Source organism: Haemaphysalis longicornis, unplaced genomic scaffold, assembly GCF_048455015.1.
Source record: "Haemaphysalis longicornis isolate Haplotype H1 unplaced genomic scaffold, Haemaphysalis longicornis Haplotype H1 scaffold_9, whole genome shotgun sequence".
Taxonomy (NCBI): Eukaryota; Metazoa; Arthropoda; class Arachnida; order Ixodida; family Ixodidae; genus Haemaphysalis; species Haemaphysalis longicornis.
The window spans coordinates 162,780,203-162,799,429 of record NW_027526460.1 but is presented as its reverse complement, the minus strand read 5'-3'; the positions used below and the strand labels follow the sequence as shown (position 1 = coordinate 162,799,429).

The 19,227-nt window shown below is 47.8% G+C and overlaps 1 protein-coding gene across 1 annotated transcript in view; it reads left to right on the top strand.

Annotated features, from left to right (window-relative positions):
* The first annotated feature begins 5,687 nt into the window (after window positions 1-5,687).
* Window positions 5,688-19,227, top strand: part of LOC144153538 (metalloprotease mig-17-like) — a 164,654-nt gene continuing 151,114 nt past the window's right edge. The window contains exons 1-2 of the mRNA XM_077685166.1: window positions 5,688-5,826; window positions 6,414-6,647. Of these exons, the coding sequence (XP_077541292.1) occupies window positions 5,688-5,826; window positions 6,414-6,647 (373 nt within the window). The remainder of the gene's footprint in view (window positions 5,827-6,413; window positions 6,648-19,227) is intronic.

Below are 19,227 nucleotides of genomic sequence, written 5' to 3'. Positions count from 1 at the left end.
TCGTCTTCATCTGTACATAATCATCATCATGGTGCGCGGGCTATTCTACCGTCTCAGCTTCTGTTATAAACGTCGCATCGGACCCCTGTCTCTCAATATTTAGAACCGAAGGAAATACGGAATGGAATACTACAACTGTCTGTGTACGGGCTTGCAAGGCGTTACCACAACACGACCAAGCTCGACATTGGCGGGAAGGAGCGGCCAATTTAGCAACACATAAAGAAACGTCCGTTGGAATTGCATATACGTGCTAAATCTAAGAAGTTTTGTGGCGATTGTTTAGTCATTCTCTCGCATAGTTTAGACTCCTATATGTACCAAGGGATGTCATCGCCGCGAACACTTGTTGAGAGAATCATTCTCTTAGCGCTTGCCCCCCTTACGGAGTTGTGCAAAAAGTGTAAATGTCCCGCCGCATTTCTTCCTTCAGCTTTCCCAGCCGTGTGTGGAGTGCAGGATTTAAAAGCCAAATGGTAAAAAACTGGCTACAATCCACGCTGTCAAGGTGGTCGGAAAGCAAGGCTGCAAACAAAGCCCACAATAATTGGACAAGCGACGTCACTTGAATTCACACACGTTGCTCTAGCATCATGTTGGAACGGCGGTCTCATGAGAGACGGTACTGTTCTTTTCGTCGAGCTTTGTGTTCCCGCTCTTCCGCAGTCTTCACTTTGCGTTGACTCCCCATGGCAGCCTGCGATGAACTGAAGGCGTCGATAGAGGAGTTTCGCTTTAGCCGTTACCAGGCATTCGTGGGGGCGGTGTCCCGAACGCAGGAACGTCGGCCCCGTCCACGCTTTAGCGACGGAGGCCGCCGATGTTGCCTGGCCGTGCGTCGGCAAAATAAACACAAAACGGAGAAGAGCGTCTTTCGAAGGGTGAGGAGAACGGCGACTACTGCGTCATCTCTCTCCCTGCCTCCCCCTCATTCGTGTTTTATGTGTCGCCTCCAAAAAACTCCCTGTGCCTCCTCAGCCGCTAAATCAAAACCAGCGACTTTGTCGCTGTCTCAAAGTTTGGGCGTAGCTTAGTCGCTAACCCGACGGGCTCACGCTCAGCTTCTGTTCGGGGCCAAGGTTCGATCCCTGGTGGTGTGAGTAGTTTTCATTAGCCTGATTGGGAGTTTCTTGTGGCGCACGCCAGGACGAAACCTTTGGCTGGCAGGTTTGGTAAGAAGCTTTGCTTTATCAAACGGCCCAAATGCAACGCAGAATGTTAGACGGCCCCGTCCAAGAGCGATGCTGCGGCGGAGAATATCGCAGTAGGAGACGACGTGCTAAACCGGATGTTGCGAGGCATTATGGGCAGCCACGCTCCCGCGGTGTGAGGAGGTGGACGAAACGAGGGGTAATCGCGGCGTGGGCCGAAGATGCGATGTTTTCATTTGCAAGAACTCCACTAATACTCGTCGCTTTAAGAGAATTCTTGAAGGAGGTGATTACTAGAACATCAATTCATCTGAAATTGTCAACAGCCATGTATCGGGAAAACCTATTTCCGAAACCCTTTATTCAAAGGCGAATAGTACCTCGCAGGTCAGCTAAATGATATACCTTCTAGGCAGCTAGATGATGGTAAAGGGAAGCAAAGGTTGCGTGTATTAGATAGGGCAGCCAAGTAGAATGCTAGGAATAGCCGAGGGCCAAACATGAAGACATTTTTGTACATTGCGTACACTTTTCCTATACGATAGCGTGAGTAGCCATACCAAAAGTACCAATGCTCGCTCAGTTCGTCAGAATACTTGTTTGCTACAATCCAGTAGCCTGCCTGGCACCTTCCAACACTGTCAGCGTATTTTTGTTACCTGCTGTAGCCGCAACAAGTTGTTCAGCGTTAAAGTAGGTATGTGTACCAACTCGATCGTTTGGGGGGTTTTAATGAGGGGCTGTATTCTTTGAAGTGGGAACCAAAGCTTAAGACGCTACACAAGGGAAGAATACAGACATGGACGGCACTGGACTTACAATTGATTTATTGGGAACGAACTCTCCTGGCTAAATACAAAATTTCCTTCGCTTTCTCATGCGCAGAAAAGCCACACCTTACGTAACAAGGAGGCAAGCAAGGCACAAAACCCAATCCTACACGTGTTGCAGTCCGCTAAGAAACGCATTTTTTTTTCGGTGATTATCACGGAGGGTTCACTGAACACATTTTTCACCGTGTTTATATATTATTAAGGCTTCGATAATCTCACACTCCTGCTTTGTCGCACCGCGCCCCACTGTTGACACAGTTTTCAGATTCGGGCTGAAAGGCATTGGCGCACATGTTCCGCCAAGTTCCTGCCCCTACCATTGTTGAGTCACGTGCGGTGTTCGCGAATTCGGTCATTAATACACCGGCCCGTTTGGCCGATGTACACATTTTTGCAGGACAAAAGACCCGAATATATGACATGGGCTGCGCCTCAACGAATCTTGTTTAATGCTGCATTTTGCAGTACTTCTTCTTGGGCTGCTTGTTGAGTATACGAGCACACAAGCCTGAAAGCTTGCGCGGGGGTGCATCATGTTTTTTGGCTACTCTTTTTTTGGCTACTCAGAAATTGCGTGTAAATAGGGCATGACTTGCAGCTTGCAGCGTTCATTTTCCGGGGATTCAGTGTTTGCGAGGGGCTGTTCCTGGACAAGGTTTCAGCCACCGCATGGAATAGTGCCTCAGGGAGCACTGCGCTAAGAAGGCGCTTGACTTGCTGTATTCTGTCGTAAAATAACGTAGGATGCACAGGCGCTGGAAATGTTCGTAATGGTCTCTAAGCGTGACATAGTTCACGCTTGGCATAAATTCCACGGCTCATGGTGTTTTTCGTGGGGAATGGTAAAGCCTAGGCCAATCGCAAATTAGTGAAGCAAGGGCAATTGAATTCACTGACTGCAAAAGTGGAGTCAATGTATACCTCATGGGGCTTTGTACAGACGTGCAGGGAGGAGTCCTCATGTTATCGTGGCGTTGTAGACAATGGTAGGAAGAAGGGTGGTCGTGTCGCCTCTGGCAAATGACAGATATACGGTAACTTCAGCATCAGCTCAATATTTTAATCTAGGCAACAACTGGGGTACCTACCAGACGGTTCTAAACGGGCCTGGCTGCACCTTCCTAGGAAATGAGCGACGTCTTATTAGTCCTTATGACGGTGACCTATGAATAGATAGTGGGTTTTGGACAAATGCCTATTTCGTTCATTGCGCTCCTATTGTCCGACATACATATATGAGCAGTATTATAGATGACGAAGAGTTTTTAAGGTTTTTTATAGTGCCGATATATTCCTATTGTGGTGTTTCTGCCTAAACGGCTATAAATGCCTAAAATGCCTATTTTCAAAGTCGGTGCCGTCATTAGCGCCACGTAACCTCACTTCTTGCTTCCGAGTACAGTTTGAGATCGTTAGTCATGTTACCCGTCAGCTCCCATTGACTGTTCGGAACTGTGTGAGGTTCAACCTTCTAACTCAACCAAATTCCGAAAACAACCACTATAAGCAGTGAAGTAGGACGCTCATTCTTATTCGCAAGGGGCAAAATTTTGAATCCAGAAACTTGTGATGGTGGTATTTTGCTGTTGTTTCCACAATCTCCAGTGTGATTTTTCGACTACGTTCCGCGTGCTCACCAAACAGTTTCGTTAAAATATGTGCAGTCGGATGCTCGTTTCTAGAAGCTTACTCAAAAAGAACTCTATTTTCAACGCAACAATTTAGCATCCAACCCGCCGTTGTTCGGCAATCATTCCTGTGCTGAAAAGCCAATGGCGAAACAAAACTGCGCAGCTGCATAACAAGATTTAAATCGTTCTTTTCAGTGAAAAATTTGTTTGACTACTGAAGACGTTTTGAAAATGCTCTTCGAATGTGTCTGAGTGTATTTAGCACTGTTGCGACCACTTGCTTGAATAATTAGAATAATATTATTGTATATGACAAATTGGCTAGAGTTGTACCTAACAGCCCTAATGTAAGAGCATGTGGACTTCTTGACAAATCCTCATCCCTATTAAGTTTATTATTTGTGTCTGTTTTGCCGCTTTTGTTGTTTTGTTGCGTCAGGCACTTATAAAGAAACGCATTTTGTATTCACATTGTTGGCTCCAGAGTATTCTTTTTTATGCCTGTTGGATTAGGTATATGCGACGCTCGAGCAAGCGACAGTGGCTATTCGATATGAATATGAGGAATCCGCTTGTTGAATCCATTAAATGGATCCCGTTAGTCCAGCACTTTTGCGTAAAAATGGAACGGCTATGTACGACTGTTGGTGCCTTCGTGTCGTCACAAACCATAACATTTTTTGGTTTTCCAGGTTGCACCCGTCTTCGTTGTAAACTATTTGCACTTGTGAAAAAACATATTTGTGCCCATTTTTAGGATGTTAGAGGCTTAAAACGTTGCAGAGGTTGCAAGATTTACCTGCCTATTTTTGGCGCCTAAAACGCCCTTTTTAATGTCTAACAGTACTGACTAATTACAGAAACAAGATTTTACGCATTGAAAGACACGGACGGTTAAAAGGACGGACGGTCGGTAATTCGCGACTGGATTTTTATTGAAAAGACACCATGCATATGTATGCATATGCATATCTATCTATCTATTTCTGTAATATGAACCAACTCGCCCAGCAACACGTCTTACTGACTACTTATCACGGTTGGTTTTTACCATGAACTGATTAGGTGTGCGATGACACAGCTGTCCGACCGGAATCATCACCATGCTGCCAGGAGAAAGGAAATATTGAAGAAACGACTGTAAAGCAGAATATACATAGAAGGCGGGGGCTTGCAATCGCTGTCTAATGTGGTGGCTCTTGATCTTGGGAAGAATGCCTCACTCAAGCCACACTCCTTAGATTGGCGAGTAAACAAAGTATGCTCAGAGTGGAAGAAGAGGTCAAAGGGAAACTGCGTCATCTAAAATAGTGATAAAGGAGAGTAAAAATGGTTTTCACAAGGAAAAACCCGCGATTCGACATCGATATTTTAAAATATTTCAATTCGCATTTATCCCTGCATTATTGAAGTTGTGTTTGTATAAAAACACACAAGTTTTCAGTACAGCACGAATAGAACATCTCAGGACTTTGGCAACAAGCTGTAACTCCACCAAAGAGAAAAAAATTAAAGCCGCTCCTCTCAATGTGAAAGCTGTCGGAAGTACAGAGCAGTGATTTGGTATAATAGCCCCGCACGGGACACCTTGAGCAATCTTGGTGACGGTATTGACGATACCGCGGACCCCGAGCCCCATACTCAAGCTGTAACCGACCATGGTAATGAGTATTAGGGTGAAGGGTAGAAACCTAAAATGGTGGCCGTCGGAGCCACAATTAACGCTCCGGCGGATGGGCTCCCTGTCTGTTTACCAGGCATTGAGCTCCGGGACCTCTCAAGCTATCAGGATAAGGTTTGAAAAGAACATACCCCCGTTCCCTGCTTCCAGTACATGCCGTATGGTATCTTCTAAACCTACCTCCAAACTTGATCGGCCCCCGCAAAGGGACCGCACCGGAGCATCTTTAGCATCTTTTCCGCCACTCCCATCAACCATTATTTCCAAGCCCGATAACTATTCTCGTTTTCTCGTTTCTTGGTGATTAAATCAGCTGACTCAGTAAGACCTGTAGCGTCGATGTCTGTATTTGTGATTTCAAAGTTCCTGCATAGCATTCTTGGTGCTAAGTATGAGGAAAAAACTCAAGACGCGTGAAATCCTTGTTGAGATCAACACAGAAAAAGAGGCGAACAACCTCCTTGCCCAAACCCGCATCCTCAATCTGGACATGAGGGTCACACCCCACCAGAGCCTGAACAGCCCCCAGGGTGTGATATCTGAGCCAGAACTGCTGACCGACACTGATGCCGATCTGCTTGAAGGCCTGAGGGAACAGGGTGTTACGGCGGTCAGACGCATCACTACCCGAAAAGATGATAAGATAATCCCAACAAATCGCATAATCTTAACAATCAACCGATACAATCCTCCAGAATACATCAATGCAGGCTTTATCCGATGTGCAGTCCGAACCTACATACCAAACCCGCGCCGCTTCTTCAAGTGCCAGCGGTTCGGGCACGGTATTAATTGTTGCCGTGGAAGTGTGACCTGTGCAAAGTGCGCTACACAGGACCACCCCACTGACAACTGTCCGCCCACTAAACTTACTTGTCCTAATGGCCGGGGACCGCACGCGGCATACTTCCGGGCCTGCGAGAGATTCCAAATGGAGAAAAAAATAATCAATGTCAAGGTAACATAGAACATCACCTTCCAGAGACGCGGAAGAGGTTCGCCTCTTTCCCCCTGGGGAGGTACGCCGACGCAGCTCGCCGGGGGGTGGAGCGGCGTCTGGTTAAGGCGGAGACCCAGTACCGCGAGCCGGACTTGGTCCCCCCCTGCCCCCTTCCAGGTTATGTCAGGCAGCCCAAAACACATCCGCACCGCTCGCTGAGGCAGCAGCGGCTGTGGCTGCAACCAAATCGGTTTGGGATGCTGCTGCATCCAGTTTCCTCTCCACCGGGCCAAAGCATATGCGGGGGCACGGAGGAGAAGGAAACGGAGGCACCCGCGGAAGCTCCCACCCTTGCTGCACCGCCTGCGCCATCCGAGGCGTTCTTGAAGCCCTCGGCCGGTTGCGGGCCAGGCAAAGCACGCCCAAAAGGGTGCGCGGTCCAAGGAGCCTGATCACTCAGGCACTCCGAGGACGTATGACGACTGAGTGGATGTCGAACTGTTCTTGTCTGCGGTGCATCGCAAGGGACGTGTCCCGACGCCAAGGCCTCCCGACACAGCCCCGAAAGACGACACATAAACATACACACTGCGTAGCTCTCACACTAAATAATTGGAAGACAAAACATATTTCAATAGAACCGTAGAAGCCTTCTGAAAACTCTTGACGATGTGTACGAGATACGGCACACCAATCAGCCAAGTGACCTATGTCTACAAGAAACACATTTAAATTCCAAGCATACAAATTCTTTGATAGTTACCTGGTATTTAGGAAGGAGAGGAATGGTGGTGGTACATTTTCAGGGGGTGCGGCCATCATTGCCCGAAAGTCCTTGGCGTGTCACACTATCTAATTGCAGACAGTCCTTGAGGCTGTCGCCATTTGTACCATGATTTGCAATAGGCAAATAACACTATGCTCCGTTTATATCCCCCTGATTTCGAGCTATCGAGCACGGATTTGGAGGGCCTTGTAGATCAGCTACCTGCACCTTTCATTCTTTTAGGCGACCTCAACGCACATAACTCTCTTTGCGGCTCTGCTCACACGGATGCCCGAGGTCGCTCATCGAAAAATATCTAACATCTTCAGGAGCACGCCTATTCAATAAAAACAAGCGTACATACCATAACATAGGACACACCACTTATTCACACCTCGACTTGGCTATTGGCTCTGCAGTACTCTTTCCATCCCTTGAATGGGATGTTGGCACTAACCCATATGATAGTGGCCACTTCCCAACCACATTAACATACATAGGTAAAGGCCCGAACAGTTCACCTTCCCACAACAGGTTCAATGAAGCTAGAGCGAACTGGAGCACATTTACAGAAACATCAAAACTACACCACACATCCATAACACACCTAAACATTGAAGCTACCCAACTACTTATGGCACACGTCCTCCACGTCACTGAAATGGCCATTCCTCAGGTCTGCGGGGCTCCACGCAACCAGACGAGGCCAAGGTGGAATGATGACTGCAGGCGGGCGCGATAGGCGTAGAGCAAGGCGTGGGGTGTCCTTCGCAGGTACCCCACGTCGGCTAACTTCTTTTCTTTCAAAAGGTCAAAGGCTTTGGGAAAACGCGTGCTCGTGGAGGCGAAAAAGGGGAGTTGGCGCGGCCTCATCACCTCAACGCACATAACACACTCATAACTAACGCACATGACTGCAGGCGGGCGCGACAGGCGTAGAGCAAGGCGTGGGGTGTCCTTCGCAGGTACCCCACGTCGGCTAACTTCTTTTCTTTCAAAAGGGCAAAGGCTTTGGGAAAACGCGTGCGCGTGGAGCCGAAAAGGGGGAGTTGGTGCGGCCTCATCATATCCATAAATTCATACACAGACGCACGCTAATATTTACACGAATACGTAAACTTAATGGACAACATACACACCACCTTCCCTTGGTCAGCACAACAGGGAACACACTTGAAGATCAGGCTAACACACTTCCACAAGACTTTCGAAACGTGCCCAGCTCTGTACACTACACAAACACTTTCCTGAAACATAAAGCCTCTTTTGAAAAGAAGTGACTAGGCGGCAACAACAAATCACAGACTTCTTACAACTCCCTGTTTTCCCTACATGAACTGAGGGCTTCTCTGAGTACGTGTAAACCCTCAGCTCCAGGCCCAGACATCAGATATATAATGATACAGCACTTACACACAGACACTCTTGTAACCCTCCTTCAGCTTTACAATAAGATATGGCTTTCGGGGCACATTCCAAAGTCTTGGAGGAAGGCCATAGTTGTAGCGTTCTTGAAAGAAGGGAAGGACTCATCCTCTTCCGCTAGCTACCCACCCATTGCCCTGCCCAGCTGCCTGTGCAAGCTTTTCGATGAGATGTTCAATAGGAGACTCATATACTTCTTAGAGTGCAATGGTCTTCTCGAGAGCTGCCAGGCTGGCTTCAGGGCGGGGAGATCTACCAACGATCAAGTGGTTGCGTTGGAATCATATCTAAAAGGGTGCCTTCATCCATAACCAGTATTGTATAACAGTCTTCTTCGATATGGTAAAGGCCTATGAGATGGCCTGACAGTACGGCATCTTGAGTGACCTCCAGTCATTTGATGTCTCCGGCAACATGCTGAACACCCTCGCTAGCTAGATGTCGGAAAAGACCTTTCGATTGAGGGTTGGCAGTGCTCTTTCGAATGTATACGTGCAGGAAAGTGGCGTCCCTCAAGGCGGTGTCTTGAGCTGTACAATATTTATTGTAAAGATTAACTCTCACCGCAAGGCATTGCCACCAACAATTTCCTGTTCTATATATGTGAATAACGTCAAGATATCTTTTAGGTCTTGTAACTTTTCAATTTGGGAACGCCAAGTCCAGCTTGGGGTGAACAAACTTGTTGGCTTGGCGGGCACAAACGGTTTTAAACTGAACCCTGGAAAGAGTACTTGTGTTGTGTTCTCCCGCAAGCGCGGGATTAAGGCGGACCCTGAGATTACCTTTCATCGTGCATCTATTCTTGTAAAAAAGGAGCGCAAGTTTTTAAGTGTCACATTTCATGTTAAGTGTCATCAAACAACTTAAGCATCAATGCCTGAAGACACTAAACATTCTCAAAGTCCTCTCCCACCAATCCTATGGTGCAGGCAAAGAATTCCTTCTCCATGTCTTTACCGCCTTAGTCGGGCCTCAGTGAGACTACGGTAGTGTCGTGTATGGGTCGGCATCAAAAACAGCCCTAAAAATGCTTGATCCACTGCTCCACTTGGGCCTGCGCCTTGCGTCTGGTGCGTTCCGCACTAACCTGGCCCAGAGTCTGTACGTTGAAACCAACAAAAGGTCCCTGGAACATCAACGAATGTACATAGATTTATTGTATGCTTTTAAGGTCTCATTTAATGACCACCCTTTTAAACCCGTCCTCAAGGATACATCTACAACCCAGCTATTCTCACATCGTGCATCTGCTTCTTTGCCCTACTCACTCAGGGTGAGAGAGGAAGCTTCAGGTGTTTCCGTTGGGTTTTTATACATATGCACATCACCATTTTCTGACGTTATGCCACCATGGAAACTGCAGCCTGTTTGTTGTGATGTATCTTTTATGAAAATGGATAAAAGCAGTGTTCCGAGTGCTGCGATTCTGCAGCACTTCTTGTCCCTGCAGGATAAATTTAATGTGCCGAATTTTACACTGATGCCTCGAAAATCTCAACTATGGTGTCTTTTGCCGCTCATGGTCCTAACTTTAATTCTTGCAGAACCATGAGCGTACACACAACTATTTTTTCAGCAGAAGCCTATGGCATTTTAATCACCGTTCAGCACATTCTTAAAAAAAAAATCCTAAGTCCGTCATCTTTACAGACTCTTTGAGCGTTGTGGATGCATTGTCATCACACAGACCCAGAAAAAACTACATCTTCAATGTTGTTATTAATGCCATATTGTCTATATATGCTCAAAATTTTCAACTAATCCTGTGCTGGGTTCCAGGCCATGCTGGAATCGCGGGAAAAGAGACCGCGAATCAAATGGCGGCCGCTGGTGCACTTACAAACACAGTGGACATAACGGTACCCTACACTGACCTCAAGCCACACATAAGACAACACCTTCGCAAATATGGCAAGCCAACTAGGATACACAGCCAGACAACAAGTTACACATAATAAAACCACACATAGGATGATACACTACTGACTCACACAACAGATTCATCGAAGCTGCCCTAGCTAGATTACGGATAGGCCACACACACGCGTCACACTCCCATCTGCTCACTGGATCCCCAAGACCCTTGTGTAGCAGGTGTGGGAGGCCCTATCCGTAATTCACAGCACTCCACACAACAAGACGCAAACATTTCCCACAACTGTACAGGCAACGCATCCCACTACACCCAACACTGTTTTTAGCGGATAGTCCCATGATTCCTCTACAACGCACTTTGGAGTTTCCTAGTGAAGTCAAATTTTTACACCTCATTTCATATCACGCGTAGGTTTTGCACCTATTTTCATGCCATGCACTATCACACCCTGGCTTTTAACACCAGCCATTCTGATTGCCTTCTACTGAATTTACTGATTTAATTTTTGCTTTTGTTGAGCAATTTTAGAGTTTACATTTTCATCCGTGATACTTAACCATTGTTTTGGTGCCCTTTGCCCTAGTTGGCCTTGCGCCATCAAAGCCAGCCATCATCATCATCACCGGTATAATAGGCTGCAGCTCTATGATGCGCTCACTGCTGCCACCTAATGCATTTCAAATTTCCCGCCTCGCAGTGCTCGCGCGCCCCCTGCCTGAAACTGCGCCAGCGGGTGTTCTGTTCTAATTGTTATGACTATTTAAAGGGACACTGAAGTGATTTGTAAACATTGCGGGATTACTAGCGCAAATTGTAGTCCGGAGTCCATAGGCCATCTTTCGAACTTTCTGAGCGCGTTTACGCGAATTTATTTCGTAGAAAAATCAACTCGAAAATGCTGCCTCCTCGCTGCATTTTCGCCCATTTTCTGTGGCGTTTTAGTGGGACGTCAGGAGGAGTTCGACATGGTAAAAAGTGCTCTAGACGGGGACCCAAGAAAAGACAGTGACACGGGCTGAGCGCTAATTAGCGGTCGTCCCGTGTCCCTGTTTTTTCTTGTGTCCCCGTCTAGTGCGCTTTTTACCATGCCGAAGTCGTATCACCAACTAGCCCAAATTTCTGCGTTGAATAGTCAGGAGGAGATCACTTGGCTTTACTGAGCTACTGCACGGCTCGCCGACCTTCCAGCAGAGTAAGTCGGCCGAGAGTTTAGTCCGTCGGCCGCCGGCAGGTCGTCTGAATTCGTTCGCTCAGTTGAAACGAAGCCACGACACGTTTGGGAATGGAAGAATGTGCTTTTCTTTACTTTGTTAGTTTGTACACTGCATTTAGCTCCAAGTCAAGGTCACTCCACACAAGCGTTGAACAAGCGTACATGCAACGCTTCGCTGACTGGTACGCTAGTAGGAAAATCTAAGGCTACTTGAAGGCGAGAGAATAGTCAGCGAAGTCAATATAGGTACTAAGTAAATAAAATAAACTGACACTTTTGCCGTACGGCGTAAAACTAGGGAGCACGAAGCACTTATTTGCGCTGGGAAAACAAGCACAGCGGTTAGCAGCACGACCACATATCTGCGAACGCTTTTCCCTCTAAGATATGCAATTTCTAAACGTGAGATATTGTGGAAATTTGCGGGACGCTTACTGAACGAGCGCTATACAACAAATAGTCACCTAAGCTGCTTGAAATTCTAAAACTAAATAGTAGTGTAAACTGGTTATACATTATATACCTTGTATTTCCAACGCTTGCAGTCCTGCCCTCGTGGACGAATGGTCTCGAGCCTTAGGTATGTTATTTTGCAAGTCACAAGTTCGAATCCTTGAGGGTACATTGTTTTTTTTTTTTTTGTAAGTTGACTTTTTCGTTTTCGGCCGATGTCTTTTATACTGAGTTCACCTTTTTTGGGCTGTAACGTTCACTGCTCCACGAACTATATCACAAAGCGCGCACTGGCTGAGACTGACGCACTAGCGAGTTCTCGTTGGCGTGCTGTTGCCATAAGCACCGACAGCTTGCGGGAAGTGGGCACAGGCTAGAATCAACATACCCTTTCCCTGGTGCGAACAGGCTTTTTACGATACAGGCCTTAGTGCGGCAAGCTCCAAATATGGGGGAAACCCGCATGGCGTTTCAGCGTTTGCGATGACGCGGAGGGCATTTATCCACTGTGTAGGCCTCGGCTAGTGATTGCTACGATTCCAAGCCGTCCTGGGAGGCTTATCTTAGACGTTTTACATCCGACAACATGGCTGATGGTACGACGATTACTGAGATATCGAGAATGCCCATCCAACGATGCCATCGGATGTCAATCCTGTTGTTTTAAAGAACCTAAAGCGAAACCTCTTTGATTACTAACCTTGGGCATCGTACAATCAAGGTGCATCTCCTCTCGTCGTCACAGCCTTTAGTTGGTGCGGCCACTCCAGACCACGCATGGTAGTTTTTCCTCTTTCGCGCTTTATAAAATAATTACCGACTTATCAACCGGATAACGATGGAAAGTCTGTTAATTTGAGCCAGTCTACGCAGTGCAAGCAAAACCGGGAGCAGAACGGGTAATTCTAGCTAGGTTAAATCGTTTCATCGAAAACACGCAATCTCTGCCCCCAATATTTACGGCTTTCGAGCAGGGCTTTCCACAAATAATATACACTTGAGGCTGCGTCATGATATTCTAGAAAACGCACCCAAAGCGGATGCCACAGCTGTTTTAGCGCTGGATGTAACCAAAGCCTTCGACACAGTTACGCACGATGCTATCTTCAGAGGTCTGGAACGCATAGGACCAGGAGCTCGAGTATATAACTACGTGCGCGTGTTCCCCACACAAAGGACGGCCACACTCCGATTGGGAAATCTCACACTTACCGATATACAGCTTCCATCGTGCGGTACTCCACAGGGATCCATGATTTTCCCGTTGCTCTTCAACCTAGCAGTGGCTCATATACCAATCACCTTAGAGCAGATACCGGAATTGCATTACATCCTTTACGCGGACGACATCACGCTCTGGGTAAAGGGAGATAGTGAAGCTCAACTTGAAGCCACCCTACCGGCTGGAGCAACAGCCGTACAAGCAGGCGCGGCCTTGGCTGGCCTTCATTGCTCACCAGTGAAATCCGAACTATTAGTCTTTCCACCCAAGGAATCTAGAGCACCACGAGACGCCTCAATCACGATACAGCGGGGGGTACACCCGTACCACGGTTAATGCAAATAAACATACTTGGACTGCCTTTACAACAGGACCGACGAAACACAACGTACATTAGGAAATTGTCGGCTCATGCAGCGCAAATAATCGGGCTTCTTAGACAGATTGTAGCACGACGACATGGCCTCAAAGAAAAAGATAGGCTAAAAGTAATACAAGCATTCTTAATAAGTAGGATTACATTAGCGCTCCCATCTCTTAGCTTCACGGAAACGGAAATTCGAAAAGTGGATTGACTAATTCGGAAGGCTTATCGAGCCGCTCAACAAATACCGCCAGGAGCTTGCACTACCAGACTGGAAAGCACAGGCGGGTACAATACGGCAACAGAGCTAATCGAAGGACATCGCACGGGGCAGCTTGGCCGCCTGACGTGCAGTGCAGCCGGCAAAACCCTCATTGCAGCCTGCGCATTGGCTACCTACAAGAGCCAGAGATAAAATCACTCATCGAAACTGTGAATAGAGAAAACATCATTATTCGGCCCCTTCCTCGAAACATGCACCCTCAATAACATTCCCAAAGAAGGGCGCAACGAGCCCGTGCATTAACAGCAAAATACCCCATTGATCCAGGCAAACTGTATGTTGATGCAGCGGAGTATCGCCATGTGGACGCTTTTGCCCTGGTAGTCATCAACTCACCCGATTATCCCGCACTTACTTCCCTCACCATCCAAACTCGTCACAAGTGGCGGAAGAGGCGGCGATAGCACTTGCACTCACACATAGGCCAACACCCTGATTCATGTTCTCAGATTCGAAAACGGCCGTTCTAAACTATGCCAGAGGCCAGATCTCGCCTCAGGCCCAACAAATGTTTAATCAAAAATCACCTACTGATCCTGTAAAATTGATCTGGTTCTCTGCCCACACGGGTATTGGAGGAAATGAAGTGGCACACACCGCAGCCCGAGCTCTCGTCTCCCGGGGCGGTGATGCCAGCACTGCGTCTCATGGAGCCAGATCAACCGGTGATACTTTACTCACGTACAGAGAAATCACAGAACATTACCGCCTCTCCCGCCGCCAATACCCTCCCGCCCACTCATCCCTATCAGTGGAAGACGACCGCTTTTGGCGTCAGCGTCAAACTGAATCCCTCCCCTGTTTAGCCGTACTACATCACATTCACCCCTCGCTGTACCCCACAACACTGTGGCAGCACTGCGGATAACGGGCCACATTACATTACCATATGTGGGCCTGCAAGTACGACCCCTTCCCTCTCATCACCTCCCTCGACCAGTGGGAAGCAGCGCTGGGATGCTCAAGCCTGGATCTCCGGAAGTCACTCACGAGTCGGGAAGCCACAGTCACCGAAGCTCTACGGTCTTCGGCCACCAGACTGCGCTAATTCTTGGTTAAATAAAGTGTTATCTCTCTCTCTCTCTCTCTCTCTCTCTCTCAACCCCGTTGGGATGGATAACAGGTAACAAAAAGTTGAAATCATTTGTCGCTATTCGAGTTTCCGGAATTCGTCGGACGTCTCATCCCTCACAATGGAGACACTGTCCTGTATCAAATAAGCCCGCCGATCTAATCACGTGAGGTTGTTTGGCTGAAGAGCTACTCGGAAACCAACTGTGGTGGAAAGGTCCTGACTGGCTGAGACTGACTCCGAATGCATGGCCTGAGAATATTCTCAGCGTTCACCCCGACTAGTCTATGCCAAACCCTGTAGAGCCGTACTCACCGGTTGCACACGAATCATCGAAGCCGACGTCGTAAACGTTCACAAATTCAGCGACTTGCATAAGATGATCAGAGTAATCGCATGGGTATTACGGTTCTGTGTCAAGACAGGTGAGCGTCCCAAGGTTCTCCTCTTTACACGAGAACTCGAGCCAGCGGAGCGGTTTTGATACAAGGAGAGCAACAGAAACACTACGAGCAAGAACTCGCCTATTTAAAAACATCGAGGATTTGCAAAACTTCCCCTATCATGGCGCTTCAACCATTCATTGACGACTACGGCCTGATACGCGCCCGAAGCCGCCTTTCTAATTTTCAAGTCGCCGAAGGAACTAAAAACCCGGTGATATTACCTACCAAGAGCCCTTTGACCGACCTAATAATTAACGCTACTCACCGTAGACTTCTGCACAGCGGGGTCAGGGATATCCTGGTAGACCTTCGCGAAGTATTCTGGGCACAGAAGGCCCGTCAGCGCATCAAATCCTTCATTTATAGATGCCCAACCTGTGGAAAATACAAGGCGAACTCAGGTACTGCATCTACACTACTGGTTCCAGTTGACAGACTTCGGAAGTCAAGTCCGTTTGACGTCGTCGGTATTGACTTTGCTGGACCACTGCTGGTTAAAGACGGAGTGACAAAGACGTACATACATCCTTTTGGTAACTTGTGCCGTGACGAGAGCCATACACTTGGAGCAAGTTTCCAGTCTTAAGACAGACTCATTGATCTTGGCATTCAGGCGATATATAGCGCGAAGAGAAGTGCCAAGTACCATCTACTACGAGAATGGAAATACTTTCAGACGCGCCAACCCAGAGCTTCGACCACTCTTCCGAGTTGGCGCTTCTCCTGAAATTCAAGACTTCTGCACTAAACAGGCGATAACTTGGAAGTTCAACTCAGAAGCTGCACCCTGGTGGGGAGGTTTTTGGGAGAGACTTGTTGGCAGCGTGAAGCGAGCACTACGAACTGTTCTCGGAAGAGCTTCAGTGAATGCAGAGCAATTGAACACAATCCTGTGCGAAATTGAAGCGGTAGTTAACTTCCGCCCGCTTACTTTTGTGAGCAATTCCTTCGGTGAGCCTGAAGTTTTGACCCCAGCTCACTTTCTCATCGGTAAATGACTGACTGCTCTACCCACCATTCAACTCGATCTCCTGGAACAACGTGCTACCGACATAACCAAAAAATGGTGTAGGACTGCTGCCGCCTTTGGGTATAGCGGATGATGGGAGATTGAGAGATAAGATGCGCGAGCCGCGCGGCCGCGCACATTGCCGCCCTCACTTCTCTTAATGGCCGCCGCCATAATTGGTGTTACAGACGATAGTCTTTATTGGGCTACTTAAACCCAGAAATTTTGGTCTGTCTGTATGTCTGTCTGTCTGTCTGTCCGTCTGTCTGTCTGACTCGATTCAGCCACCCGGCCAAAGTAAAATAATACCTGCGCAATAGTCTTATATAGTCACAGCTAAATGTGCCCGTCTAATTCCGGTGCACTGTTCATACTTGTCAATATTGTTGAAGAACAACAAGACATTACGCATATATAAGGCAACAAATTAATACAGAAGTGATATTTGCAGCGTTCCTTTATAAAAAATTGTACATGTTTGATTTTGCCGAGATTAAATACTTCATCAACTGAAGAAAAAAATATCACTCCGCCGTCGCCTGCTGTCGCCCGCGCCATATAGGTTCAGGCGGCATTTGAAGAAATCAAGTGGCAACAGTTACGAAAGGTTGAACTAGATAGATTCCACGTTCTGCTTGGAACGCACGTGGACTAGGGAAACGCGGTTCTATAAACGTGAAAGTAGGGCGCGTCGATTCACGCACGCCTTCGCCGTACGGCAGCATTGGCATCGAGACACCCGGTTTGGAGCAGTGGAACGCGGGAAATTTAAAATGATTTAAGCAAACATTTGGCGTCTTTACCTTGAGAGGAGCGCGACGCAAGAGGAAAAATATGAGAGTTGAGCAACCGAAGGGAGGCATTTACTTGGCAAAAGTTGATAAAGACTATCGTCTTTTGACGACATTTGCAACGAAAGGAGCAGATACGCGGCCAATTTTTTTCTCGGGGCGAAAGCGGCTTCCCTTTTTGGATGCCTCTCAATGACGCGCCCTTGAGTGCTTCCGAGGTCAGCGTGTCACTCTCACGGTGCCTATGCCGGGACTACGTTCTTTGTAAGCGCCACCCCTGCTTCTCTTTGTGGCCGCCGGCCTAGTTTTGAAGAGCCCGGCTCCCGTCTTCGGATGCGCCGAAAGGGCGCGGCTAATTAGGGCAGTAAAACGCCGCTTTGGGGTTGCGTGCCTCGGGGCCACCGTGTTACGCTTGGAGTGCGTAAGCCCGGGCAGCGGCTTTTGAAAGTGCCGCGACGCTTAATGGCCACCCTGGCCGTGTCAAAGCGGCCCCGCACACGTGTACGCGTCCTCCGTCTTGGGAGAGGAGGGAAGTGCACGAAGTTGGGAAGGCGGCGTTCGGCCCGACGATTGGTGGAATTCGAGATGTCGCGCTGACCAATCAGGTGGGCTTCCCGGCTCACAATAGACACGAGGGATTATAATTCCGGGCATAACGGTCAGCGGGAGACTTGGCTGTAATCTTTGAGGTCATCAAGGACCAGCGAGCCTCCGTGCTTAGTGCACGTCAGAACCTTGCCGTCTAGGGCGTAACCCAGAGTCGACCGCTAAGGTCTGATACCTAGGGCGCAACTCCAAGGGTCGATCGCTAAGACATGCCATGTTTAATCAATTTTGTAACCAACTTTTGTAAATAACCGTAAATACAGTTTTCTTCGTTTTGCTCATCGAATCTGCCGTCGCCGTTTCCTTGTCTCATCCCTGGCCACCACCACCGCCGAGCACCCGCAGCGAACGGCTTCTTTGCCGCCGTCAACGAACCAGAAACACTTCATGAAGGAGGGGTTTCTACTAATGGTATTATGGACAGGCTCTGATGAGCGCATTTTGGCTGCGATGGGAGGAGTACGTGCTTCAGCTTTCATCGTTTCTTCATGCCCATACAAAAAATTCTGCACCACTCATGATTGCAGACATCGCACTTATAAAAGGAAGAGGCCCACGAGGATTGTTGAAAACGGGAGTTATAGAACAAACATTTCCTGGGCGTGACAACGCAGTTCGTGCATGCAAATTTGTACTTTCGGCGGGACAGTTTTTGACGCGTCCCGTACAAAAGTTGTATCACCTGGAAATCGTGAAAAGCCCGAGAGAGGATGTTGTGGCAGTAGAGGAGATAAATGGGGGTGTGCAGACTATTATCATTAGTAAATAAAGGAGGTGGAAGTGCGCTTTCAGCTCTGCCCTATCCTGGCGTCCTGGTTTCTTGCGGTTCACAACAACCGAAAGCAAGCCGCGACTCTACGCTTATCTGACACCCCACCTTCTGGCGCGTGAATTCTTCCTAAATACACTCGGGCGACGTACCATGCTCACATTACGCTTACATTACATAAATTATATTCTGAATGTAATTCGGGAAATTATACTAGTGACAGAAACCGCACCCAGTACTGTATTGGATGGTTCAATAGCTTGACGGCTCGCATCTGAATCTGCTGGGCACTTCTTTTTTTTTTTGCCTTGAAAAATGAAGTAGTGTTAGTCACCACATGTAAAATTCAACCCCTACATATTGCCGCGAACCATGTATGATTTTGTTTATTTATTGTTTGTTTTTACTGCCCGTCCAAGCCCGGTTCTGTTATCTGTGTCCCAAGCGAAGCGCGTCTTCCATTCTTTATTTTTATGCCACACCGGCCATCCCATTCAGATAAGCAGACTGTTTCGTCTTAACATCACTAGCCCAGAATAATCTTCTCTGATCTACATTGTTCTGGATGTAAATCGACGGTTCCAGAAACACTCGCGCCGAAAGATATAAGCCTGCAGAGCAGACACCGCGGCCTTCCAATCGTCGACGCTCGCCTTCTCACGTCACTATTTATTTATTTATTATTTATGAGAG